Here is a 27,987-nt window from a genome sequence, read left to right as displayed (position 1 = left end):
TGTATCTTCCCTCTGTTTGATCTTTTCTTCGTTTCCCTTTTCTTCCTCTTTTATGCTTACGCTTTTCTCTATCTCTTGAACGGAAATCTGTATTGCGGCCCTTGTGGTTTCCATCAATCTAAGCGAGTTTTCACAGAAACAATCGTTCCTTCTTCGATTCCTTGGATTGCAACTGATGGTGCAGTTTTATTGATAGATAAGGAAGGGCAAAAGTAACACAGGATTTTTTGCTATTTTTTTCTTTTTAGAAAATTGTTGGAAACCTCAGGCAGTTTCGTTGAAATGCTGTCTTGGTTATCAATTGTTTAGGCCATATTTGCTAGACTCATCTCCTGTTAACTGGTTTCGACTGCCTCCAGCTTCTACTTTAACTGGTTTCGACTGACTCATCTTCTACTTTAACCGGTGCTTTCCTATCGTGTACATTGCCTAGTTCTTGCCCACCTTTGAATGGCTAAATCTTAACTCGTTTATGGAATTTCCGTTTTTCCTACTATCGTGCCCGATGAATATCTGAATTCGATTCTGCACCTTTTTTGTGGTTTCCATTGAAAAGAATATCTGTTGACCCCCAAGCAATTAGCTTCGGCTCAACGCAAGTTGAAGAACAGGCTGAGGTAAAGGGGTCTTTCCCTAGAGGGACTAGTATCAGTGCTACCTGGGTGGAAGACCAAGCTGATACTCAAGTTTCAGAAAGAGTAAGGCCCTAAGGCAGCCAAGATTGGCACTACCCAAGTGGAAGAAGACAAGGTGCATGCTGCAGAAGAGAGAACCTAAAGCAACAAGCGTTGACCCTACCCAGGTGGAAGGACAAACTGAGGTTCAAGTGGTGGAAAGAATCACCATGTCCCAATTTCATGACAAGATAATAGCATGTTTTCCTGAATGAGATGCCCCAAGCAAAAGATTGGAAAAAGATCTTGATATTTAGAGAAGAATGGAAAAAGTACAGAGACACTTTTACAATAGATGCCAAGTATATGCTGATGCAGAGAATGATTTCTTAATGAAGCAGAAAGTTTTAGACTCTGGAGAAAGGTTGAGAAGGTGTTACTGGAAATCTATACCAATTCTAGCTTTTGTAAACTATTTATTATGGTACTCTTTTGGAACTTGTTCTGCTCAGCTTGGAGGACAAAATTGCTGATTGATGATGAAATGGAGAAACATACCGAAATTCTTAAGGAATTATAAGAAAACCCATATGACCTTAATGCAGCTTTAGCAAGGAGGAGAAAGGACTTTATGAGGAACTTTTTCCACTACCTTAATTTACTTTCAAGCACTTATGTTGGTTTCAAGGATTGTGATTATAACTATCGACTATATATGTTGAATGTTTGGAAAAGAGAAATATTTCACTAACTTGTTGTAATTTTGAGTGCAATAAAACTCTATTTATAATAGAGGAAACAAGTAGAATCTAATTATAATTAAACTACCTTTATCCCAGTTACACCCAAAGTTAAACACTAAAAGATTAGTCCTAGAACAATTGAATAACTGAACAAAAAATAAAAGACTAACATAACTAAAACACCTTTTAAGTAACGTTGTTCTGTGAGACCTCCTCCTGTGAGACTCATGTAAGACTCCTGTAAGACTCCACCGTATTAATTCTGGTTCTATGAGATTTCTTACGGTGAGAGCCATGTAATACTCTTTCATATTTGCTATCCAACAACATAATTAATGTTTGTGTAAATAAAATTAGATCTTGTTTCTTTGCCATGTTTGTCTGGCTGTCCCTAAAGAATTTTATGCATGAGTAGTAAAATTCAATTGTGGTACCTCCCCTCTGTGTAACCCTTTTGGACTTATTTCAGTATGAAAAATTGGTGCTTCAACAGTATGTTTAATTTACTCTGGAGAGATGTTATTTTGATGTAGAATGACACTTGCCATAGCATAATATGATTCAGAGCTTTTATCCTTAAATCCTGCATGACATAAACTAGTCAAAGTTTAAAGACTTCCAAATATTTATGCTCACCTTTATTTTTCCGTATGTGGCTGGCATGTTTTGGCAGCACTAGTCAGGCTTGGAGCCAAATGATAGTGCCATTGAAGACATGGAAATGTTAGTGGTTGCTCAGGCTAAGTTTGATGATATCCTGAACTCAGTTTCACTAGATGAAGCTTGTGAAAAGATAAAAGTTATGGCAAAAGAAAAGGAGCTTGATTCTTCTCTAATTAGGTTGATAAATAAAGCTTGGGCTACTGCAAAAGGGTCCAAAACAATGATAAATGAGGTATAGTTACTGTTGACAAGTTTATTCTATGAGGGTTAACTCGTAATTTTGTTTTATGTTAATTTAGTCCTTATATAAGGAGCAACAATGTATTTATTTTCAAGTGAAGCGTGTAAGTAGGGAACTAAGGGGGGGTTAGTCAACTTGAAGGGCGAGATGATCTTCAACCGCATAATGCCCTTCAACACTTGAAGTCGTTAGTGGAGCGCAGATGAAGCTTAATCTCAATCCCGGGGGTGAAGGGGTCCTTCATCTCCACTGTTTAATTTCGATCATCTGGAAGAAGGCCTTGTTTGATCTTCTTTGAGTTGAAGGACGGATGACGCTGGCTTTTTCCCCTCTCTCTCCTCGCCCTCCCCCCCCCCCCCCCCCCCCCCCCCCCTCGCGTGTCGTCATTTCTCATTTTTTCTTCCTCTCTCCCGCACTCCCTCTCTCGTCTCCCTGCGCCCCCGACGTCGTTGCTGCCATAAAATCGATCGGATTTTCGTCTCCGGCCACCATCTCAGTTCCCACTTGTGTCCGGCCTCATCTCTCGGTCTTCTCTCGGCCTCGCCCTCTCTCTCGCATCCCCTCTCTCGTCTTCGTGACTCCCTCTCTTCTCTCGGACTCGCTCTCTCTCGCTTCTCTCTCTCTCTTCTCCCTCCCGACCTCCCTTTCTTCTCTGTCTTCTCCCTCTCTTTTCCCTTTCGGCCTCCCACTCCCTTCTCTCTCTGGCTAGTCTCTTTTCCCCCAAAAATAACTTCTGATTTCGTTCGATTTCCCCATTTCCATTTCGATTTTCTTCGATTTTGGACATTTGGGCATCGATTGCTTAATTTCTACTTCGATTAGGCATCAATTTTACCCTTCGACTTTGATTTTCCCCAAATTACAGAAGGTATGCCTAAACCCTAATTTTTTTCATTAAATTAGTGTTTTATTTGATTTAAATTTATTTTCAGTGTGTAATTGGGGGTTATTTGTGCATTATTTTGGGATTTAGGGTTACGGTTTATTATCTAAATTCTTGATTCGTGTATGGATTATTTTTAGGGTTTGCTGCTTGGTATTTAAGGGTCTTGTAATTAGGGTTTAGGGTTTATGGTTAAGGATTTAGGGTATTTTAGGGATTAGGGTTTTTAAGGTTTTGGGGGTTTTGTGTTTTTAAGCTATAGGTTTTTTTGGGTTTAGGGTTTGGAATTAGGGTGTAGGGTTTAGGGTTTAGGGCTTTTAAGGTATTAAGTTATGGAGTTAGTGTTTAGGGTTTAGAGTTTAATAGGTGATAGGGTTTAGGGTTTGATGGTGTAGGTTTTTTTTTTTTATGGTTTGTGTTTCAGGTTTAGGTTAAGGATTTAGGGTATTTTAGGGATTAGGGTTTTTAAGGTTTTGGGGGTTTTGTGTTTTTAAGCTCTAGGGTTTTTTAGGTTTAGGGTTTGGAATTAGGGTGTAGGGTTTAGGGTTTAGGGTTCAGGGCTTTTAAGATATTAAGTTCTGGAATTAGTTTTTAGGGGTTTTTAGTCCAATTCAAACAAGGTTGAGTCGCCTACACGGGCATCCATTAGCGAACGAAACCCGTCCCCCATCACTGACAAGGTACAGTTCATAGTGACTGCGAAGTTATATAGGGCTCTACCAGGGGTCTTCGGTGAATTTGGACTTTTTGTGTGTGTGTTCTCATTATTTAGTGCATATGCATTAGTGAACATAATTTAATTAATTTTGAAATGTGTGAGAATGTTGTTGAGAATTTTTTAAGTGCTATGGAATGTTTTTGCTTGTGGTGAGGAGATTCGGGTATTATACATATCCACCACATGGTATTTTTTTTATGGTTTGTGTTTCTGATAAAGTTTATTTCGTGAGGACCGTCTCAGATTTAGATTATACATGGCTACAAGAAGACAACCAAGTGGTCGAACATATGATATTTGGACATATGATGATGATAGCAAAATGCTCGATCTCTTGGTCGAGTAGATCAATCTAGGGAACAAGTTGCCTAACTGGGTGTGGAAGCATGAGGTATACATGGACTCTATAAATAAATTCAATGAAGACGCAGTCATGAAAAAAAATTGTTGAGCAGGTGAAGAATCGAATAAGAGCATGGAAGAAAATATATCAAACGGTAACGAGCTGTATCAACACTAATGGGTTTGGGTGGGATGCAACCACACAACGAGTTACTGTATGTAATTCTGTATGGCTTGACTACATAAAGGTCAGTAAATCTGTATGGCCTGACTACATGATGTATTATAAAATATTTTTTATGTTTTCCGCGTTAGTATAACTATATTCCAGGACGTCTAAATGATGTTTTATTCTTGTAGGAGCATAAAGATGCTAAGAAGTACAGACGTGAAGGCTGCCCCCTATACGACAAATTAGTTGTGGTGGTGGGAAACACAATAGCGGTATGGTCAGGAGGTGCAACCTTTGTAGATTAGGGCGATGAGGTGATTTGTGAATCGAAACATGTCCCGATGGATGAACCAGAGGATGTTGATATAGTTAGGGATACTCCATCACCATTATTAAGCATGGATGAGTCTCTAGGTAATCAATCTGAAAGAAGTAAACGGTCATCTTCAAGTTGTCGTAGAAAGAGAGTCGATGATGACACTAGTAGAAGATTCTTTGATGCAATAGATCGAATTGCAAAGACATTTGAGAATTTCATGATGAAAGACGATATTGAAAGAGATTGGGTCAAAGCCCTCAGGGAAATCCCGGACTTGCCTACAGAATTGAAGTTTCGCGCTCCTTCATGGTTGGATACGCCAAGTAAGAAGGTCATGTTTACGGAGATGACAGTGGAAGAGCAGGTCGAGTGGCTTAAATTTTTTTTTGAAAACTAATTTTAATGTGTTATAAATACACTATTCTTTTGAAATATTGTTATGTATTAAATAGGATATTTGAATTATGATGTTGCAAGACTTATTAATATGGTTTGTATTAAAATTTGATATGTTATTGTGTATATATATTGCATGGATGAATATGGTGCTTTGAGTATGGATGTGGACAATTAAATGAATATGATTGCATAGGAATGTGATTGAATGTAGGATGTGGGAATATGGATGAATATGATAGTTTATAGGTGTGATTGCAAATAGGTTATGATTGAAGATTGATGTTTACTTGTGTTTATGAATTTTAGGTGATTGAATTTGTGGATTTCCATTGATACTATGACAGACGATGAAAATGTTGCAATTATGGTTGCATTCACAACTTTGTTGACCGCCATGGAAAGATACTATCTATACCATTGCAACAGACGTGTACCACGTTCTTGTGGGATGAATGGTCCATTGTATTTGCAAAAGGCACTAGACAAATCACCAGTTAAATTTCGGAAAGTTTACAGGATGAACCAACTGGTATTTCACAAATTGGCAGATATATTTACTAGTAAAGGGTTTTTATCAGCCACAATGACCATCTCAGTTGAAGAACAATTTGCATATTTCCTCCTAACTGTTGGTCAAGGACAAAAGTGTAGTGTTACATCAGAGATGTTTGATAGATCAAACTGCACCATAAGTATTTCAACAAGGTGTTGGATGCAATCCTCAAACTTCACTCTGATTACGTCAAACGGCCTTCGGAACGCACACACTCGAAGATTTTAACCAATTCAATGTTTTATCCCTACTTGAAGGTAATATCACTTCCTATAACTAAATAATTTTATATTAATATACAAAGTTAGTAAATATTAATTGAAAATGTATAATTAGGATTGTATTGGAGCTATTGATGGAACTTATATCAAAGCCAACATTCCACTTGAAGATCAACCAAGGTTTTGGAATAGAAAAGGTTATCTCTCACAAAATGTGATGGCAGCATGTTCATTTGATATGCAATTCACTTATGTACTTGCTGAATGGGAGGGGTCAGCAGCTGATTCCCGTGTACTGAAGGACGCATTGACTCGTTGAGATAAAAAATTTGTACCTGAAGGTAAGTAATATATTTTTATGCAGTCATTTTTTATCTATTTTATATTTAATTATTTTATGTGGTATATAAATTCTATTATAGGAAAATATTATCTAGTCGATGTTGGTTATGCAAATATTCCAGAATTTTTGGCTCCATATCGAGGAACCCGATATCATTTGCAAGAATTTGGAGATAATATTCCTAGAAATGAAAAAGAATTATTCAACCGAAGACATTCATCTTTACGGATTATTATTGAGCAAACTTTTGGTGCTTTAAAAACTCAATTTCAAATGTTAAAAGGCACTCCTCCATTTTATTTTAAGATCCAGGTGAAAATTGTACATGCTCGTTTCATATTGCAAAATTATATACGTGCAGAAGATTATGATGATAGATGAAGATGATGATTCGGGTAGCGAGCTCGATGGAGGAGGTGATGCGGTCCAATTAGGTGCAATGGATGATACAGATAGCGACGATTGCGATGATCTTGAGGATGTGGGTAGCCAAGTAACAAGCATTCAGAGGCAGAGTGCATTAGAATCCACAAGAGCAGCACAATTTCGAGATGCCATATCGACTTCCATGTGGAACGATAAATGATGGTTTACTCTTATTACTTTTGAACATGCGTCATTTATATGTACTAAACTTGTAACTTGTTGATTTTAATATTAAAGGCACGAACTCGTTATTTGAATAATTTTTTTTAGGTTATTTTCAAAGTTGTATATGTATTTATTTATTATTTTTTTCAATTTTATTACTATATTAAACTTCATATTTAAGTCCCTGGTAAATAAAATATAATTAAAGTATGCATTTGATTAAATAATTACTTTTAATTTTGTCAAAATATATTATTAATTAATACCATGCAAATCTATCTTATGTTATTAATATAATACTTTTTATTCATTAATCGTAATTTTTTTATTTACTCTATTGTATTAGTGATTTAATAGTGGTAATTAAAATATTGTTAACTCAAACACTCGGTTTAATTAACTTATTTTTATAATTAATAAAATCAATGGTTTTAAATTCGAAGATGAAGATGAAGTTGAAATTGTCACCACTAACACCCTATTTTGAAGATTTCAAAAATGAAGTTGTCCACACTAACACCATTTCGAAGATGAAGATCATATAGATGCATAAGATGAAGATCAAGATCAAATTTCTAGTTTGTTGACTAACCTCGCTAAGGGAGTAGGGGAGGACGAAGAGTAATTCTCTCCTCTTATCACCTCCTTCTCTCGTTCATCTTTCTCTTCTTCTCCTCTAACTTCTTTCTTCTTCTCTTACACACAACTCTAAAGAAAGTCTCAAACTTATTTAATGGAATCCTAGAATCTAACAGTTACTATCCTTAGATTCTTTACTTGATTTTGGGTTGTGACTTATATTAGTTCTGTATAATAAAACTTGTGCATGCCAAAAATATCATGTATCATATATATGTATAGCCACAAAGATGAGCCTTAGGCGTGTTGCACCAAAAGTACTAAAGTATTTGTTTAACATCAAAGATCCTGAAGAAAGATTCTCAGAATTGGCCTCTGCTTTCTGCCCATTAGATGAACATGAAAGCAAGGGTGTTGATATGATCTACTTGTAAGAGCATACTTTGGTTACCTTTTTAGAAATTATAAACAAATGTTATCATCTAAAGCAATTCGCCTTGACCATAGTTTTCGAAATAGCTGAATAACCAGACTGCTAATGTCATCTCCCTGAGATTGTTTTTCGTTCAGGGATTTTGTCTGGTGTATTTTTGTTTACAGGAACTAGTCATCTGGTACATATGACCTCTTTTTTCTTTTGCAGTACAAAGTAGGAGCTACATAAATGGATCAAAATCAAGCAGAATGTTTACCATCTGAACGAAGAGGAGACTCAAGGGTTATTCAGAGACTTTATCCTCAAGGATTGCATTGAGCAGGAATACTTGAAACAACAAACGGAGGCAGACGTTGAAAAGAAAGAGTGGGTACTCAAATCTTTTCTTTGCTACTTCCTGTTATACTGGTTATCTTTAATTTAGATAGTTCCAATGCTTAATGGAGTTTTTGGTTTTGATTATTATAGAGCTAATAATGAAGGCTTGAAACTTTGATTCTTCTCTAGTCATCTCTGCAACATTTAGGTGGGGTTAGTTAACAAAATGGATTTTTGAAGTTCATGTTCATCTCCAACATGAAGATCATGTTAGTATGTATATGAACTTCAACTTCGCACTTGGTGTTATTAGTGTTGACGACTTCGTGTACACTAGAAAACAATTTTCAGTGTTAGTGCCCCAACATGAGAAAAATGTAAAAAATAAGAGAATCCCTAAACCCTTACAGTACATTTAATTACAACATAATCCTTAACCCCAAATTAGGTAAAACAACCATTATTACTACACGAATAAGTTATTTAATGTATAATTATATATATTAATATATTTATTAATTGAATTTGATATTTTCTTGTGCATTCATATGGTAATTGCATGAGCCAATGAAATAAGCACATGATTAATTACAAATAATAAATAAATAACATTATAAATAACAAAAATGAAAGCAATGCGTTAAGTTATTAATTTATTAATAACATATGATATAATTTAACCTACAAATGAATGATTTAAGAGAAAAACTTGATCGAATCATAACTTTAACACACTATATATTTGTACATAATATATTTTATGTATTATTAATTAATAATATATTATCACAAAATTTAAAACCATTGGTTTAATTAATTATAGCAATCGGACAATTAAACCAAAATAATTTATCAAATATTTATTTTAAAAATATTTTAATTATTACTATTAAATCACTATTTTGATATAGTAATTATAAAAATAATTATTTTATTAATAAAAAATATTTTGTTAATAAAAAATATAAATTAATGATTTTTATGACGATAGTTTATTTTTTCCTAACCTAAGAAAAATTAAACTATCGTCGTCTTCCTCAACGGCGAGCCAACGGGCAACGATGACAGAGGCGGCAATCTGACAGTACGCCAAGAGGGAGAAGAGAGGGAGGTCGAGAAACTCTGCAACAGATGCTCGACCTCCCGTGCTCTGCGATGGAGGTCGAGAGGGAGAGGAGAGGGGGATGCCGAGAGAGAAGAGAAGTCGTCGTCGAGGGAGGGCCTCCCTCCCTCTCCTCTCCCTCTCGACCTCCGTCACAGAGCTTCTCGGTCTCCTATACTCTATAACGGAGGTCGAGAGGGAGAGGTTGTAGACCAGAGAGGGACGGTGGAGACGAGAGAGGGAGCCGGGGGGGAGGAGAAGGGGACGTCGTGAGAAAAGAGAAGTCGTCGCTGAGGGAAGAAAGCCTCCCTCCCTCTCCTCTCCCTCTTGACCTCCGTCGCAGAGCCTCTTAGTCTCCCATACTCTATAACAGAGGTCGAGAGGGAGAGGCCGTAGAGAGAGAGAGGTTGTAGACTGGAGAGGGACGGTGGAGATGAGAGAGGGAGCAGAGAACTCGGGGAGAGAAGGGGTGCGGGAAACGGAAATGAGCAGACTCACGGAGAGGGTGTGTGGCGAAGAGAGAGACGTGCTCGTTTCATGTACATGATTCTCAAAATTGGGCGGAAAGCACTTTTCCTCGTTTATGCTTTGGACATGATCTCGTGAGTCATGTTAGTCATGTACATGACTTGAACTTCGACGCTCCGCTAACGACATGAGGACATAAACTGAGTAATGCAGTTGAAGTTCATGTTGACTAATCCCCCCTTAGTGAGCCAAGTTCATCATCTGTCAACATCTCTAATTGGTTAAACATTGGTGCTGGTAAATTTTGACCAATCTCACTGGAACAGTTATGCATGCAAAATCATGAAGAAAGGTATATAATTAGTATATCCAATGTGAATTCATCCGAATTGAAGATCTTAGCCTTTGTCCTCACTACATTTGCCTTATTTTGTTTCAGGTGGCAAATAGATTGAACACTCCATTGTACTCGTCAAATGCTCGGACTAGTGACCTCATCAACATACTCAATCCACAAGAAGAACATTGACCTACAGTTTGTCCTTGTATTCATGTTACATGCTTCTGAATATGATGAGTTTAGTACTGTGGCATAGCTTGAGTTTTGATGACTGACAGCCAAAGTCCAGATTGTATGATTTTTACCTTTCCAACTAATATAAAAATTTGATTTTTTTTAAATTATTGAGAAATAAATATTTCAAATAAATTCATTTTAACATTTCATAAGATGTAGACCTACTTTTTAAATATTTTTTCAAATTTTCTTAACAATCAGTTCAAGATAGAGTAAAGAGATAACTGATGAAAGAAATAAAAATATTTAGGTTCAGTTAGTGCAATTTTCCAAGAAATTTTGGAAAGACATTTCTAGTAAAAATATGTTTCTAGGGACCATTAGTGTCTCATGTTTCTTGGAAACATTTTTCTAACTGAAAATTCTTATAAGGAAAATCACATAATTTTTCAGGTAAGATTTTTCAGCCTAGATTGGGCAGCAAACCATATGATTTTTTTTAATAAGTATTTGACAATTGATGTTGTAATATTTTCGAGATAAGGTAATTTTTCATATGTATTTAACATTTTATTTTACTAAAAATTTATCGATTAAGTATGGTAATTTTAAGATTGATTATTAATTTCCATTTATTTCCCTAGGAAAATGTACTAACAAGTCCATTCAATTTGTCTTAGAAATTTTTAAAATTTTCTATGCAATTTCCTAGTAAAGCACAAATAAGATTTTATCTAGAAGTTTCTTGGAGATGTGTATCTTAGGTAAAGCATTTCTAACTTATACATTTTCAACTAGGGGCACTAATAGAGCCTTAAATTGATATTCATTTAGATTTTTAACATAAGAAAACAAAATTTTCTTTGATCAATTCCCTAAATTGAAAACAATCAAAAACTTTTTCTATGATGTTTGTTACATGTCCCAAACCTGACCTATAGGGATGACGCGTGGATATAAAACGGGGCAGAAAAGGGTTGAGAATTGGTTGGATTTATGGGGGCGAGACGAGGATGGGTTGGGTTTTAGTTGGGTTTATAAGATGAGACTGGGATGGGTCGGATTTAGGACCGGTTTATGGAGAGGGGTTGTGAGGATTGTGATGAAATTTTGGGTTGTTTTCAGTTTTTGGTTTTAGAGCCAAGGTTAGGTTCAAGTTATCGAAAATCCGACCCGACCCGACCTGATCCTATCTCCCGAGTCTCTGGGACTTGCACAGTGTAAAATGGGTCGAGTCTGAGTCTACACGACCCGGGTCATCTTGGCCAGTAAAAAATCATGGACGAAATCGACACGACGTTCGGATACGTTTCTCGTCCAGTGTCTATACGGGTTTAAGTTGCTGGTCGCTTGTCACTTAACGAGAACATCCAGACCATCGACGCGCTGTCTTGGAAGTGGTATTTATTGTCCCCACAACGACTCGTGCTCCATTGCTAGCCTCATTTCGTGGCTCTTCTTAGGGCTTCCCGAACTAACCAAAACCCTACTGCAAAACCCTAGCACTTTTCCTCCCGGAGAGCGTGATAATGGCCACGTCTGTCATGCTCAGGTCCCTTCGACGTAAAGATCTTTTTTCTTCCTCGTTTAGAACGGTAAGTTATCATGTTCTTGTTGATTCATCAGTTGTCTACTCTCTTTTCTTTTTGTCTTATAATATCCTATGCTGATGCTCTAAACATCTTTTTTTTCTGACAATTATCTGGTTGTTAAAGTTTTGCTAATTCGTGTATAATACTCCGGCTAGGCGATTTGGTTGATTTTTGACTTCTTACTCTGTCTATTTGTTTTTCCATCGTTATCAGTTTTTATTGGGATAGGAGTCTGACATCTTTTGAATTCAGTCCGGGCTAAAATTTTCGACCTCAAAAATTCAATAAGATATAATAGTTTGATTTTATGGTCTTCTATTAATCTTTAAGTTACCTTGCTATATATCATTTAATTATCACCTTTGCTCATGACTGTGTGTTTATAAAGTTACGTACGATTGATTTTTTAGTTGGTTTTTAGCTAGCGCAGACCACCCTACGCATTGGTAGGTTGGTTCCAAGATCATTTTGCTTCTTCTCATTTCTATTTTATTAATATTGCAATTGACTTCTCTTTTCTGGCTGTGCGGAGGAAGTTGCAGTACTTCAAGTTCCGTATTTCTATTTTGTTTGCTTACAAGCTGAAGTACCGACTCTCTCTCTCTCTCTCTCCCTCTCTCTCTCTCTCTCTCTCTCTCTCTCTCTCTCTCTCTAAAATATGTACTTTCTTTATTTCGATGAATGTGTGTGTGTCTTGGCGGTTGAGGGATCGATATGTGGATTTGACCACTGACTTTTAAGGCTCATGTAGTCTCATGTGCTTTGTTTGTTAAGGTTAAAAATGTGAATGCTTCAACTGCTCCTTTGGGTTGGAAATGGGCTAGTATAGTGAGGACATTCAGGTTGGTCTCTTGCATCTTATCCTTGTTTATTTTGTTTTTATGCTTCCAAGTGATGCTACAATTGGTTCAAATTTTCAATTCAGCTCAAAACCTGCTGGTAATGATGTTATCGGGATTGATTTGGGAACCACAAACTCATGTGTAGCTGTAATGGAGGGAAAGGTAAATTTATATATTTATCATCTTTGTCATTCCTTCACATTGGTTCTGTCATTGGTTGTATATTAATCAAAAGCAATACCTTACCAGAATGCCAAAGTTATAGAGAATTCTGAAGGAGCCCGAACCACACCATCTGTGGTTGCTTTCAACCAAAAAGGAGAATTGCTTGTTGGAACTCCAGCTAAGCGCCAGGCAGTAACTAATCCAACAAATACACTTTTTGGTACCAAGCGTTTAATTGGTAGGCGTTTTGATGATCCCCAAACACAGAAGGAGATGAAGATGGTTCCATATAAGATCATTAAAGCTCCCAATGGAGATGCATGGGTTGAAGCAAATGGACAACAATACTCTCCCAGCCAGATTGGTGCCTTTATCTTGAACAAGATGAAAGAAACTGCAGAGTCGTACCTTGGAAAGTCTGTTTCTAAAGCTGTAATTACTGTCCCGGCATACTTCAATGATGCTCAAAGGCAGGCAACAAAAGATGCAGGCAGGATTTCTGGCCTAGATGTGCAGCGTATTATTAATGAGCCTACAGCAGCTGCACTCTCTTATGGGCTAAACAACAAAGAGGGTTTGATTGCTGTCTTTGATCTTGGTGGTGGTACCTTTGATGTTTCAATATTGGAGATCTCTAATGGTGTTTTTGAGGTACACCTTTTTTTCTTTTGTTAGTAGAAGTATTTCTTTGAGTTTGTGCCCTTCTCTGGGTGGCTCAGGCATGTTTTGTTGATTGTGCAGGTTAAGGCAACAAATGGGGACACATTCTTGGGAGGAGAGGACTTCGATAATGCATTGTTGGAGTATTTGGTCAGTGAGTTTAAGAGAACTGAAAGTATTGATCTCTCACAGGACCGTTTGGCATTGCAACGACTTCGAGAAGCAGCTGAGAAGGCTAAGATTGAGCTCTCATCAACAACCCAGACTGATATCAACCTTCCTTTTATAACGGCAGATGCTTCTGGAGCAAAACACTTGAATATTACATTGACAAGGTCAAAGTTTGAGGCACTGGTGAATAACTTGATTGAGAGGACTAGGAGCCCCTGCAAGAATTGTGTGAAGGATGCTGGCATATCTACAAAAGAAGTTGATGAGGTCCTTCTTGTGGGAGGTATGACACGTGTTCCTAAAGTGCAGGAAGTGGTTTCGGAGATTTTTGGGAAAAGCCCAAGCAAAGGGGTGAATCCAGATGAAGCTGTTGCTATGGGTGCGGCCATTCAGGGTGGTATTCTCCGGGGAGACGTGAAGGAGTTACTTCTATTGGATATTACTCCTCTTTCCCTTGGTATTGAGACACTAGGTGGCATTTTCACCAGGTTGATCAACAGGAACACTACCATTCCCACAAAGAAAAGTCAGGTGAATGTTTGATGTTGTTGGGCGTATCAGTAGATGTGTTTTTTCCTCAGCTACCTGGTAAAAGATCATCTTCTGAAGCTTTGCTTGAATCTTCCTTTTATCTTGCAACTTTTTGCACTTATTGTGTTTGCAAGGTTGCTTCGGTGTCTCTGTTTCTTCTACTGGTTATTACTGAATTGCATTCCCTTATATGTAGTAGCATGAAGGAATTTCCATTGTCAGTTTGACATGGTTGTGATGGAACTTGAAAACTTGAGCCAGTTTCAAGTTGACGTATTACTTCTTGTAGTCCTTGCGTAGACTTGACCAGTTCTTAGGGCCACTTTGCTTGTATTTTAATTAGTAGTTTGGTGTTGTCGGAGTTTGGGAGTTTGAGGATTTGTTGTAAGCCAGGAAATGTAAATTGATTTTTTCTTTTATTTCTATGCAGGTTTTCTCAACTGCAGCTGACAACCAGACACAGGTTGGTGTTCGCGTGCTCCAAGGTGAGCGAGAGATGGCATCCGACAACAAACTTCTTGGTGAATTTGAGCTTGTTGGTATCCCGCCTGCTCCTAGAGGCATGCCTCAGATCGAGGTTACCTTTGACATAGATGCCAATGGCATCGTGACAGTATCTGCAAAGGACAAGGCTACCAGCAAAGAGCAGCAGATAACAATCAGGTCTTCAGGTGGGCTGTCTGATGATGAGATTGAGAAGATGGTTAAAGAAGCAGAGTTGCATGCTCAAAAGGATCAGGAAAGGAAAGCTCTAATCGATATCAAGAACAGTGCTGACACCACTATCTACAGCGTTGAGAAGAGCTTGAGCGAGTACAGAGATAAGATCCCTTCCGAGATTGCATCTGAGATCGAGTCAGCCGTAGCAGATTTGAGGAAGGCAATGGCAGGAGAGAGTGTTGATGAGATCAAGGCGAAGCTTGATGCAGCGAATAAAGCTGTTTCGAAGATTGGGCAACACATGCAAAGTCAAGGGGGGAGTTCGGCATCGGGGGGATCACAGGGTGGTGCTGATCAAGCACCAGAGGCAGAGTATGAGGAGGTGAAGAAATAAGAAGGATTTCATGTGTCGCCCATAAATTGACACTGCATGAATTTTATGTCATATTTTTGCCGTTTTGTACGTAAGCGTATTTGGCAGAGAACATTAGTGGTTGGAAAGTATTTAAATGTTGACATGGTTAGATTGTAGGGAAAAAATAGGGGATAAGAGGGGGTTCCTCATTTTATTCTGGATGTACTTCTCGGAAGACATTACTTTAAACGTTTTGTGTGGCTCTCTACTTTTTCAATGTTACAAGGAGCCCGCCCTTTGACGGGTTAACACTTCACATTGACAAAGTATTTGGTTGATTATTTTATTTTTATCAAGATTGTTGCCCACTTTTATTGGCTATACAATGGAGTAGGTTCCCATGCCCTTCCTGTCATAGCATGCAGGGTTGGTGATCGGTGATAGGCGATCCTGAGGGAGGGATGATGGCCCTCGTCTGGTGTGAGAATGAACAAGCAGTTTTGTCCATGTCCTCTTATGCCATCCTGATTGGTGATACCTAGATTGAACATATTCAAAACTCCTATTTATCACTCTTTTTTTTTTGAGAGAGTTTGTATTTTTTGTTTTGGAAAAATATGAAAGATGAGGTAGGTGACGGAATCTACCATAAAGAATATTCATGTGTTGTGGTAATCAAATTTTTTGTCACCATCATAACTAAGTCTAAGGGAGAATAATATGGATAATTTTTCTTTAAAATTAAGAATATTTTTTCCTTATAAGCAGTTATAGACTTCAACTTGAGGGGAGCATTGAAAAACAGATATGAAAGAGTCTTACATGATTCTCATATCTCATAGACTAAGAATTAATATGGTGAAGTTTGATGAAAGTTTCACGGGAGAGTCTCACAAAATTATCTCAGTTACAAGGTGTTTATATAGCGGCTACAAAAAAACAGCAAATTTCTTAGTTATTTCAGTCTTTTATTTATATTTAGTGGTTAAATTATTTTATTACTTGTCTTTAAGAGTTAGGCTTTGGGTATAACTAAGACATCGGTAATTTAATTGTAATATGCTTCTATTTGTTTCCTCTTTTATAAAATAGAGGATCATTGTACTCAATTGTAATCAAGTCAATTAATTATTTTCTATTTTTAGAAATTCAACAATTATAAAACACAAGAAGTTTGATGTAAAATCACATGATCAAGATAGAACTATTGAAGAACAAAACTAATTGCATTATTCGAACACGAAATAGTAATATGAGTCCCAAAACAAAATAGCAATACGAGTCCCAAACTAAGTGTGAATTTCACAATAAAAAGTTTAAGAAGTATGAAAAACTTCGCTTTGAGATTTCAAAAAATAAACCCATGAGACTCTATTGAAGTTATAAATAAAGGAGACAAAATATTGATATTCATTACAACTTCCGAGTATGACAAGAACCCCATACATTATAGTAAATTAATTGAAAAGGTCTTGAAGAATATATTTTTTTCTAGAAAAAGAAAAACAACTACAATTTGAGATTTAAAAAAATATACCCATGAGACTCTACTTAAGTCATTAATAAATGAGACAAACTATTGTTTTTCATTACTACTTAGAGTATGGCATACCCCATACATCAAAATGAATTAATTGAAAATGTTTTAAAGAATGTATACTACTTTTGTTAGTAAAAGAAACCCTAGGTTGTTTGCCTAGGTGACAAACCCCACAATGAAAGATAGAGGAACAAGATATGTCAAAGAAGATAACATTTGATTGAGCTTTGCAAGGCTAGGACACTCAGTTTTCAATGCCAATCATAAGCTGAAGTAGTATGCTTGAAGGCTACTGCTAGAGGTTGTTGCTTCATTTGAATATCATAAAGGCCACCAATCTCAAGGCCATATCCAATCCTCTTCTTCGTCTAAAGATCCTGAATAACACACAAGGAAAAAAGTGATTGAACAATTAAGATGATGAGTAAGTTTATTAACCGAAAGAAGATTAACAAGGAAAGCTAGGCACATATTACACATAAAAAAATAGATAATGTGGGAGTAGATACATGTCCAACACCCCAAGATCTAAGATGTTGTTCTATCTACCAATGTAACATGATCTGGACCATCACTAATAAAACACATGAGAAAAGGAAGATAAAGTACTTGACATATAGGTTATAGCACCAGAGTCGATGTCCCATTATTTAAGTGAGGAGGAACAGAGCAACAAGGGTGATAGAGTAAGAAGTAGAATATTGGCTTTTATTTGTTGTTAAACGTTTTTGAAGATATTGTTGGATAAAATTATTTACATCATCTTTTGTCATAAATACAATATCAAATTAGTTTTCTCTCTTAAACGACTTGGTTTGCCTAGTTTGTTTTTTCAAACTTCTTCCAACACTTGACAAAAACAACGATTTTTTTTCTCCATAATGAGCACATGGAACTCAGCCATTTCTTACCCTACCTCTTCTTTCCCTTGAACCTCACCCTCTACCTCTTAGACTACCTCCTCTACATGAAGAATTTTGATTCCTGGGCTCATTGCTTAGGGGAATTGTCAACTTTAATGGAGGTATTAACCATAGCAGGTTCAACACTCATTAAACTTGCCATGATATCTTCAAAAGTAGGCTTATCCATTTGTGCCAAGATTTATGCTCTAATTGCTTCAAAATGTGGTCCAATAGCATGTCAAAGTCTAGTCACCTTAATTTCTTATCTTTGTCTTGCAAAAACACCTCTATCCAATTCAACTGGGTGAAACTTGAACATTTGTAACCACACTCCTTCAAGTTCACCAACAAATTGTATTACAAGTTTTATCTATTCTTTCCATAGTATAAAATGGATAGTGCAACTCAAAAAATCCACAAAAAATGATTTTTTTCTTGACAGAGCTTCCTCTTTAAAGCCACCCAAATTTCTTGTATTGTGTCACAAAATATAGCCTGATTACTAATACACGACTTTATACTATTTAACATCCAAGACATCACTTGTAAATTCCCTACTCTCCATTTTGAGGTTTTTATGTTTGATGGTTCTTTATAAATGAATTGATTGTTTTAAGAGATCCAATATATATTTCAGCTGCTCATGCCCAAAGAATTTAACTAACCCCCACTTAATTTCATTGTGGTTATTTTTGCAAAATGCTCCTTTTTTTCACTAACACTCTCCAAAGTACTTACGAGATTTATAACTCCTTCACCCTCAACCATTTGTTTAAACACTACTTTTTACTTCCAGAGTTCACAAATAAATTAGATTGCATTCACATCACACATTGCCAAAGAGACACCATAAATTACCACGCAAACATAGATTTTAACTGCTCGTAAATTGAAACTCTCACCCACATAAGTGATAAGACTTCTAATCCCATGCAACAACTTAATGTAACCGTCTAGCAACTCTGGAACTCCATTTTTCTCAATCCTCAAGAACCATTAACAACAAAAAAGATAACTACGGAGAGATCGAAACAAGTAGAAACTTCAATAGTAGTGATTTAAAAATTATATCTTCTCATAAACCTTAAATATGATAACTCCTTAAGATTAAGAACTTTAAATTTTTTTTAAAGGTCTTCTCACGAGTCTTTCATGAACTCAAATGTTGTAGATCAAGTTTTAATCTAAGCTCCATGTTTAGAATCTTCCATAAACTCTCCATTGGTTCACATGAAATCAACAACTGAATCACCAAGAAAACAAACCAGTCGAACTCTCTTACTTGGTTTCCTCATTATGCCGATTTTAAGCCTGAATTTTTTGGATGAAACTAAGCTCAAATTTCATCAAACTATAGGCATTAAAGTGCCTACTCTGATACCATGTAATTTGGGATCAAATTAGGCAATAAAACTTATTAGAGACTGACCTTTATCTGAGGTTTATAGCATATGAAAGTATGAAAAAGTGAAGAGAAAGAAAAGAAGAGATTAAAATGTATGTTTCAAAAGCATGGCAATGAAAACACATATGGATGTGCTTGATGCTTGTTGAATTTTTGGAAGAGAGAAATACTTCATTAACTTATAGTAATTTGAGTGTAATGAGCCTCTATTTATAATAGAAAAAACAAGTAGAATCCAATTATAATTAAACTAACCTTATCCGAGCTACACTCAAAGTAAAACACCAAAAGGTAAGTTATATAATAATTGAACAACTAAACATAAATAGAAGATTAACATAACTAAAACACATTTAACTAAGACTCTTCTATGAGACCTCCTTCCATTAGACTCTTATTATACTCCACCATATTAATTCTAGTTTTGTGAGACTTCTTACTAAGAGAATTACGTAAGACTCTTCCAAACCTGCTCTTCAACACTCCCCCTCAAGTTGGAGTTTATAACTTCAACTTGCAATGAAAAATATTTTTAGTCTTCATTTTTCTTTTACTGAAAAAATTATTCATAGATGCAAAAACTTCATCTTTTGTCCTCTCCCTTTCTTGAAGATCTTAGTCACATAAAAATTACCACAACATGTGGAACAAAATACCTCTTTCTTGTACTTTTTCTTCTACTTCTCCCCTTCAAGTTGGCGATAAAAAGGATATAGAGACCTAACTTGGACAAAACACAATATAGGAGAAGAAATCACTCGAAGCCCTCGATAAAGCTTCAAACACCAGTCAAATGGTCATAGTCTGAAAAACACTCCGCTCAATTTTAATGGTGGAAAAATAGCCCAACTTTGGGGCACGACAAATAGACTACTCACTTTTTTAAGGGTAACTCAAACATAAATCACATCTTAGGTGAAGAATAAAAGGCTTGACTCAAGTTGGATGTTGGGCTCACTCCTATACTTTTTAGGTAGTGGGTCTTGGCATTGCTCTGAAGTGATGAAAACACAAGAAGATAAATTGAAGAAATACTAGAGAAAAAAACCTTAACCGGAAGGACGCGACTATGTAACACTCATACTTTCAAAGTGACTTTTTTCGTTTGCTTTTGAAAACTAAGGGAGACTATAATGGTAGAACTTAATAAATTTAACTAAGTATAAATTTTTTGGGGTGACCATAATTTTTTTAACACTATGCGAAAGATACACAACCAAGTATAAAAAACTCAAAACTTGAAAACAACATCAAAGTAAGATATTGCATACCTTGAATGAGCACATCATGAAGTGATTAAGTCTGACCAAAATTTTCTGATTAGAAGATAATTTTTGGCTAAAAAACTCGGATTTTAGGAGAAAAGAAAACTCAATTCACGTCAATGCATGGAGAGATAATAGGAGAGAAAATAGGGAAAATGACATATTTTTGGCAGAACTGACCTTTCATACTTCTAATATTGATATCTCAAAAAATTCAACTCAGAATCACAAATGGTTTGTTGGTTAAGAAAATAGAAACAAATAGCTTTAAATTGATACCTAAGTTAACATAAAAATCTTATTTCTTCAATCTTTTATGACTTCTTTATTTTCTTGATTTAGTTGCTTAACCCTTGTCCACTCCAATGCAAATATCTCCTTAAATATAAATTAGATTGACATAAAATTTTCTCCTTTTGAAACTAGAATTCAATGCCTTTCATCTAAGTATAACTTTAGTGCATATAATATACTTATTTTGAAATAAAGAATCTGATTGATTTTGTACTCTTTTCTCTGGTTGAACTAAATACTCGTTCTTCTTTAGCCAGCATGACCATTGACACTTCCAGATCAATATCTCCCTCTGTAAAACTCAGATTGAGAATTGGTTGGCCAGGTAAGAAAATAGACTTACAAATATTTCTTTTTATATATATCTCCATTTAAAGTCTCATTCTTGATGGTATAAAATGTCTTTAATGTTGAAGTTTTCTACTACTGCTTGAACCTCTTTTGCAGTATGGCTTTTGTTGCTTCAAATATTTGTTTATCTTTGTAGAAAACTCCGATTTCAAAAAAATAATTGTGTTGGAACGTAGACTCAAAGGTATTTCCTTCAATATATACTTTAAAAAATTAAAAGATTAGTATGCATGTGCAAATGCCAAAGAACAACAGAATTTGGGATAGAAAAGAAAAAAAATAGAATATGAACCTATGTCAAAGTGGTTTCGTCCACACTTGTAGGTGGTAGCTTTCCGCACCTAACAGATCGGTCTATTGGGTTGTATTGGCTAGCCGTTGTCATGGTATCGGAGCTGGGCACGCCACGTCCTGCGTTCAAATCCCATGAGAGGCGGTCAAGAATGGGCGGGGTGGGTGTCAGAGTGGTTCTGTCCACTCTTGTAGGTGGTAGCTTTCCGCACCTAACAGATAGGTCTATTGGGTTATATTGGCTAGCCGCCGTCAACCTAAACTACTAAGAAGGATAGATAAAAAAAGGATCATATTATCTCTATGGGTTGACTGAGTCAATTGACAAAACCCACTTTGATACCATGTTGAATTTTTGGAAAAGAGAAATACTTCACTAACTTGTAGTAATTTGACTACAATGTGTCTCTATTTATAATAAAGGAATCAAGTATAATCCAGGGGGGGTTAGTCAACTTGAAGTCCAAGATGATCTTCAACCACATGACGCCCTTCAACACTTGAAGTCGTTAGTGGAGTACAGATGACATTTCATTTGGATGTAGGGGATGAAGCGGTCCTTCATCTCCACAGTTTAAAATCCTTCATTACAAAGAAGGCAATATTTGATCTTCTTTGAGATGAAGGACGTGCGATGCTTGCTTTTCCTCTCTGTCTCCTCTCTCCCCCTTCTCTCGTGCATCCTCATTTCCTTTTTTTTCTTCCTCTCTCCCGCACTCCCTCTCTCGTCTCCCTGTGCCCCCGACGTCGTTGCTGCCACTCTTCTCTCAAATTCTCGTCTCCGGCCTCCGTCTCTGGACCCTCTCGTCTCCAGCCTCCGTCTCTCAGACTCGCCCTCTCTCTCGCACCCCCTCAACCTCCCTTTCTTCTCTCTCTTCTCCCTCTCTTCTCCCTTTCAGCCTCCCACTCCCTTCTCTCTCTGGCTATTCTCCTTTCCCCCAAAATACCTTTTGATTTTGTTCGATTTCCCCATTTCGATTTTGATTTTCTTTGATTTTGACATTTGGGCTTCAATTGCTTAATTTCTACTTGGTTTAGGCATCGATTTCCCCATTCAGCATCGATTTCACCCTTCGGCTTTAGTTTTCCCCAAATTTCAGAAGGTATGACTAAACCCTAATTTTTTTCATTAAATTAGTGTTTTATTTTATTTAATTTTATTTTTGTTGCCTAATTGGGGGTTATTTGTGCATAATTGTGGGATTTAGGGTTACAATTTAGGGTCTAAATTCTTGATTTGTGTTAGGTATTATTTTTAGGGTTTGGTGCTCAGTATTTAAGGGTCCTGTAATTAGGGTTTAGGGTTTATGGTTAAGGATTTAGGGTATTTTGGGGATTAGGGTTTTTAAGGTTTAGGGGGTTTAGAGTCTTTAAAGTTTTGGGGGTTTTGTGGTTTTAAGCTCTAGGGTTTTTCTGGTTTAGGGTCTGGAATTAGGGTGTAGGGTTTAGGGTTTAGGACTTTTAAGGTATTAAGTTCTGGAATTAGTGTTTAGGTTTTAGATTTTAGTAGGTGATTGGGTTTAGGGTTTTTAAGGTTTTGGGGGTTTTGTGTTTTTAAGCTCTAGGGTTTTTTGGGTTTTGGGTTTGTAATTATGGTGTAGGGTTTCGGGTTTGGGGCTTCTAAGGTTTAGGCGGTCTAGGGTTTAGGGTATTTTGTTATGGAATTAGTGTTTAGGGTTTAGAGTTTAGTAGGTGATAGGGTTTGATGGTTTATGGTTTAGGTTTTATTAGGGGTTTTTTAGTTCAATCCAAACAAGGCTGAGTGGCCTACACGGGCATCCACTAGCCAACGAAACCCGACCCCCATCACTAACGAGGTACAATTTTTAGTGACTGCGAAGTTACATGGGGCTCTACCAGGGGTGTTCGATGAATTTTCACTTGATGTGTGTGTTTTCTCATTGTTTAATGCATATGTTGTAGTGAAAAATAGTTTAATTAATTTTGAAATGTTTGAGAATGTTGTTGAGAATTTTTGAAGTGCTATGGAATGTTTTTGCCATGTGGTGAGGAGATTCGGGTGTTATACATATCCACCACATGGTATTCTATTTTTTATGGTTTGTGTTTCCGTTACGAGTAAAGGTTGTCTAATAAAGTTTTTTCCATGAGGACCATCTCGGATTTAGATTATACATGGCTGCAAGAAGACAACCAACTGGTTGACCATATGACATTTGGACCTTCGAAGACGATAGCAAAATGCTCGATCTCTTGGTCGAGCAAGTTAATCTAGGGAACAAGTTGCCTAACGGGGTATGGAAGCATGAGGTATATATGGACTGTGTTAATAAGTTCAATGAAGACGTAATCAATAAAAAAACTGTTGAGCAGTGAAGAATCAAACAAGATCATGGAAGAAAACATACCAAACGGTAATGAGTTGTATCAATACTAGTGGGTTCGGTTGGGATGCACCCACTCAACGAGTTACTGCATGTAATTCTGTATGGCTTAACTACATAAAGGTCAGTAAATCATGATGTACTATAAAATATTTTTTATGTTTTCCGCGTTAGTATAACTCTATTCCAAGACGTATAAAGGATGTTTTATTCCAGTAGGAGCATAAAGATGCTGAGAAGTACAGACGTGAAGGTTGCCCCCTGTACGACAAATTAGTTGTGGTGGTGGGAAACACAATAGCCGTAGGGTCAGGAGGCGCAACCTTTGTAGATCAGGGCAATAAACTCATCCGTGAATTGGAACATGTCCTGATGGATGAGCCCGAGGATGTTGATGTAGTTAGGGATACTCCATCGCCATTATTAAGCATGGATAAGTCTCCAGGTAATCAATCTGAAAGAAGTAAGCGGTCATCTTCAAGTCGTCATAGAAAGAGAACCGAAATGCCCGATGATGACACTAATAGATTCATTGATGCAATGGATCAAATAGCTCAAACATTTGAGAATTTCATGATGAAGCCTAAAGAGAAAGAGCCCGATATTGAAAGAGATTGGGTCAAAGCCCTCAAGGAAATCCCGGACCTGTCTGCAGAATTGAAGTTTCGCATTCCTTTATGGTTAAATATACCAAGTAAGAAGGTCATGTTTGCGGAGATGACAGTGGAAGAGGGGGTCGAGTGGCTTAAATATTGTTTTGAAAACTAATTGTAATGCATTATAAATACACTATTCTTTTGGAATATTGTTATGTATTGGGTATGATGTTTGAATTATGACGTTGTAAGACTTATTAGTATGGTTAGTATTTAAATTTGATATGTTGTTCTGTTTATATATTGCATGGATGAATATGGTAGATGAGTATGGATGAGGACAATTAAATGAATATGGTTGCGTAGGGATGTGGGAATGTGGATAAATATGGTTGTGTATAGGTGTGATTGCAAATAGGTTATGATTGAAGATTGATGTTTACTTGTGTTTATGACTTTTAGGCGATTGAAGTTTTAGATTTCCATAGATACTATGACAAACGAAGAAAAGGTTGCAACTATGGTTGCATTCACAACTTTGTTTATCTTCATGGGAAGATACTATCTATACCATTGCAAAATACGTGTACCACGTTCTTGTGGGATGAATGGTCCATTGTATTTGCAAAAGGCACTAGATAAATCACAAGTTAAATTTCGGAAAGTTTACAGGACGAATCAACTGGTATTTCACAAATTGGCAGATATCTTACTAGTAAAAAGTTTTTATCAACCACAAAGACCATCTCAGTATAAGAACAACTAGCATATTTCCTCCTAACTATTGGTCAACAACAATCTTATAGTGTCACAGCAGAGATGTTTGTTAGATCAAACTGGACTATAAGTAAGTATTTCAACAAGGTGTTGGATGCAATCCTCAAACTTCACTTTGATTACGTCAAAGGACCTTTGGAACGCACACACTCGAAGATTTTAACCAGTTCAATGTTTTATCCGTACTTCAAGGTAACATCACTTCCTATAACTAAATAATTTTAGATTAATATAAAAAGTTAGTCAATATTAATTGAAAATGTATAATTAGGATTGTATTGGAGCTATTGATGGAACTCATATCAAAGCGAACATACCACTTAAAGATACACCAAGGTTTTGGAACAGAAAAGGTTATCTCTCACAAAATGTGATGGCAACATGTTCATTTGACATGCAATTCACTTATGTACTTGCTGGACGGGAGGGATCAGCAGTTGATTCTCGTGTACTGAAGGATGCATTGATTTGCCAAGATAAAATCTTTGTACCTGAAGGTAAGTAATATATTTTTATGTAGTCATTTTTTATCTATTTTATCTTCAATTATTTTATGTGATATATAATTTCTATTATGGGAAAATGTTATCTAGTCGATGCTGGTTATGCAAATATTTTGAGATTTTTCGCTCCATATCGAGGAACCCGGTATCATCTGCAAGAATTTTGAGATAATATTCCTAGAAATGAAAAAGAATTATTCAACCGAAGACACTCATCTTTACGAAATATTATTGAGCGAACTTTTGGTGCTTTAAAAGCTCAATTTCAAATGTTAAAAGGCACTCCTCCATTTTCTTTTAAGATCCAGGTGAAAATTGTAGATGTTTGCTGCATATTGCACAATTATATACGTGGAGAGGATTATGATGATATATTTGAAGATGAAGACGATGATTTGGGTGACGAGCTCGGTGGAGGAGGTGATGCGGTCCAATTAGGTGCAATGGATGATACAAACAACGATGATTGCGATGGTCTTGAGGATGTGGGTAGCCAAGTAACATGCTTTAGGAGGTAGAGTGCATTAAAATCCACAAGAGCTGTACAATTTCGAGATGCCATATCGACTTCCATGTGGAACGATAAATGATGGTTGTATCTTATTACTTTTGAACATGCGTCGTTTATATGTACTAAACTTGTAACTTGATGATTTTAATATTAAAGACATGAACTCGTTATTAGAATAATCTTTCTTTTATATGTATTTATTTATTATTTTTGTTCAAATTTATTATTTTATTAAACTTCATATTTATGTCTGTGGTAAATAAAATATAATTAAAGTATGCATTTGATTAATTAATTACTCTGAATTTTGTCAAAATATATTATTAATTAATATCGTGTAAAAAATCTATCTTATGTTATTAATATAATACTTTTTTATTCATTAATCATATTTATTTTTTATTTACTCTATTGTATTAGTGATTTAATAATGGTAATTAAAATATTGTTAACTCAAACACTTGGTTTAATTAACTTATTTTTTTAATTAATAAAATCAATGGTTTTAAATTTCGACGATGAAGATGAAGATGAAGTTGTCCACACTAACACCCTATTTCGAAGATGAACTTGTCCACACTAACACCCATTTCAAAGATGAAGATCTTGTAGATGCATGAGATGAAGATGAAGATGAAGATCAAATTTTCGTTGAGTTGACTAACCCACCCCCCCCTAAGTTACAATTTAACTACCATTTGTCCCAATTACACCCTTAGTTAAACACTAAAAGATAAGTTCTTGAATAATTAAAAAAATTGAGCATAAATAGAAGATTAATATAACTAAAACACTTTTAACTGAGACTCTTCTGTGAGACCTTATTCCATGAGATTCTTTTTAGACTTCACCATATTAGTTTTGGCCCTATGAGAATTTTTAATGTGGTACTCATGTAAGACTCTTCCAAACTTGCTCTTCAATAGTGCAAAATCAAAGGGTCATTTTTTGAATGAATGAGATAATTTTACAATCAAGAGAAATACGTATAGAGAAGAGAAAATTTGATTAAAAGTGATTTCATAAAATAAGCTCAAGATACTTATTGTTTCTTAAATTTGGAGAGTGACCCCTTCAAATCTCATGTCCAAATTTTGCAAATTGATTTTACAGTCTAGTGCATCTTTAAGATCTTCTTGGGCACTTTACAATCAATATCATGCATGTTTGAGGTAAAATAATTTTGATAGAAAAAATCTCAACATTATAAAACTTTTTGTTTGAGCATGAAATGACCTTTTTTTCTATAAAAATTTTTACCACAAGTCGTTGATCACAACAACAAGTCACTTGAAATTTTTAGAGACTCATAGAACCTATATTGAATCCTAAAAGTTCACTTCCGCATGTGTTGGAATGATTTGGTCAATCAAAATACAACTTAATCAACCAAGAAGACTTCCAAAACCTTTTGATGTTGCAATTTCGTTAATGGATCTCAACTTGGTTAACCAACCGAATTAACTTGCAACAAACCATTGAGTTGAGATCTTGGTAATCAATGTGCATTGGTTGATCATTCTTCCTCTAGTGCTTAGTTGAAGCCCAACTTGGTTTTGTTCGAGTAGCTTCCTTGGTTGTTTTTTATTGATTAACATTCTTTGTTCGAACAACTTGTCTTCAATATCTTCATATAACATCTCTTGTTTAAGAAAATATATTTGTTCAATGAAACTATGCTTGTAATGATTTAAAATTTTGTTCACAATCTTTTTCAAACACATGGGTTAGATTTACATGTTTGTTATTATCAAAACTAGATCAAATGATAATTTTGAGATAACCTTTACCCAACAGATCTTATAAGTTTGACTTCCATGTGTTAATATTGAATAAGGTGATTGAACATATAACATAATAATCTAACACATTTATTACACAATTAAAATATTTCAAGCACTTGTTTGATGAAATCCCATTCAAATAAGTCAAAGGCCTTCTCACTCTCGACCTTAATGACCATACCTCCACCATTTGCATAATTCTTTTCAAAGAAATGTCTAGTA

The 27,987-nt window shown here is 35.9% G+C and overlaps 1 protein-coding gene and 1 pseudogene across 1 annotated transcript; both read left to right on the top strand.

The window, feature by feature from the left end:
• The first annotated feature begins 937 nt into the window (after positions 1–937).
• LOC137951196 (uncharacterized protein At4g37920-like) lies at positions 938–8,313 on the top strand (annotated as a pseudogene).
• A 3,311-nt stretch (positions 8,314–11,624) lies between these two features.
• On the top strand, positions 11,625–15,550 carry LOC137951540 (heat shock 70 kDa protein, mitochondrial). The gene is made up of 6 exons (XM_068798263.1): positions 11,625–11,817; positions 12,589–12,656; positions 12,740–12,818; positions 12,906–13,472; positions 13,563–14,183; positions 14,614–15,550. The coding sequence occupies exons 1-6, from the start codon at positions 11,752–11,754 to the stop codon at positions 15,235–15,237; spliced, it is 2,025 nt and encodes a 674-aa protein (XP_068654364.1). The 5' UTR covers positions 11,625–11,751; the 3' UTR covers positions 15,238–15,550.
• Positions 15,551–27,987: the final 12,437 nt, after the last annotated feature.

Source organism: Aristolochia californica, unplaced genomic scaffold (assembly GCF_029961685.1).
Source record: "Aristolochia californica isolate CCGP_79_NKW_82.1479 unplaced genomic scaffold, dmAriCali1.0.hap1 SCAF_15, whole genome shotgun sequence".
NCBI classification, from domain to species: Eukaryota; Viridiplantae; Streptophyta; class Magnoliopsida; order Piperales; family Aristolochiaceae; genus Aristolochia; species Aristolochia californica.
Note: the sequence above shows the minus strand (reverse complement) of the source record. Positions and strands in the feature narration are given on the sequence as shown.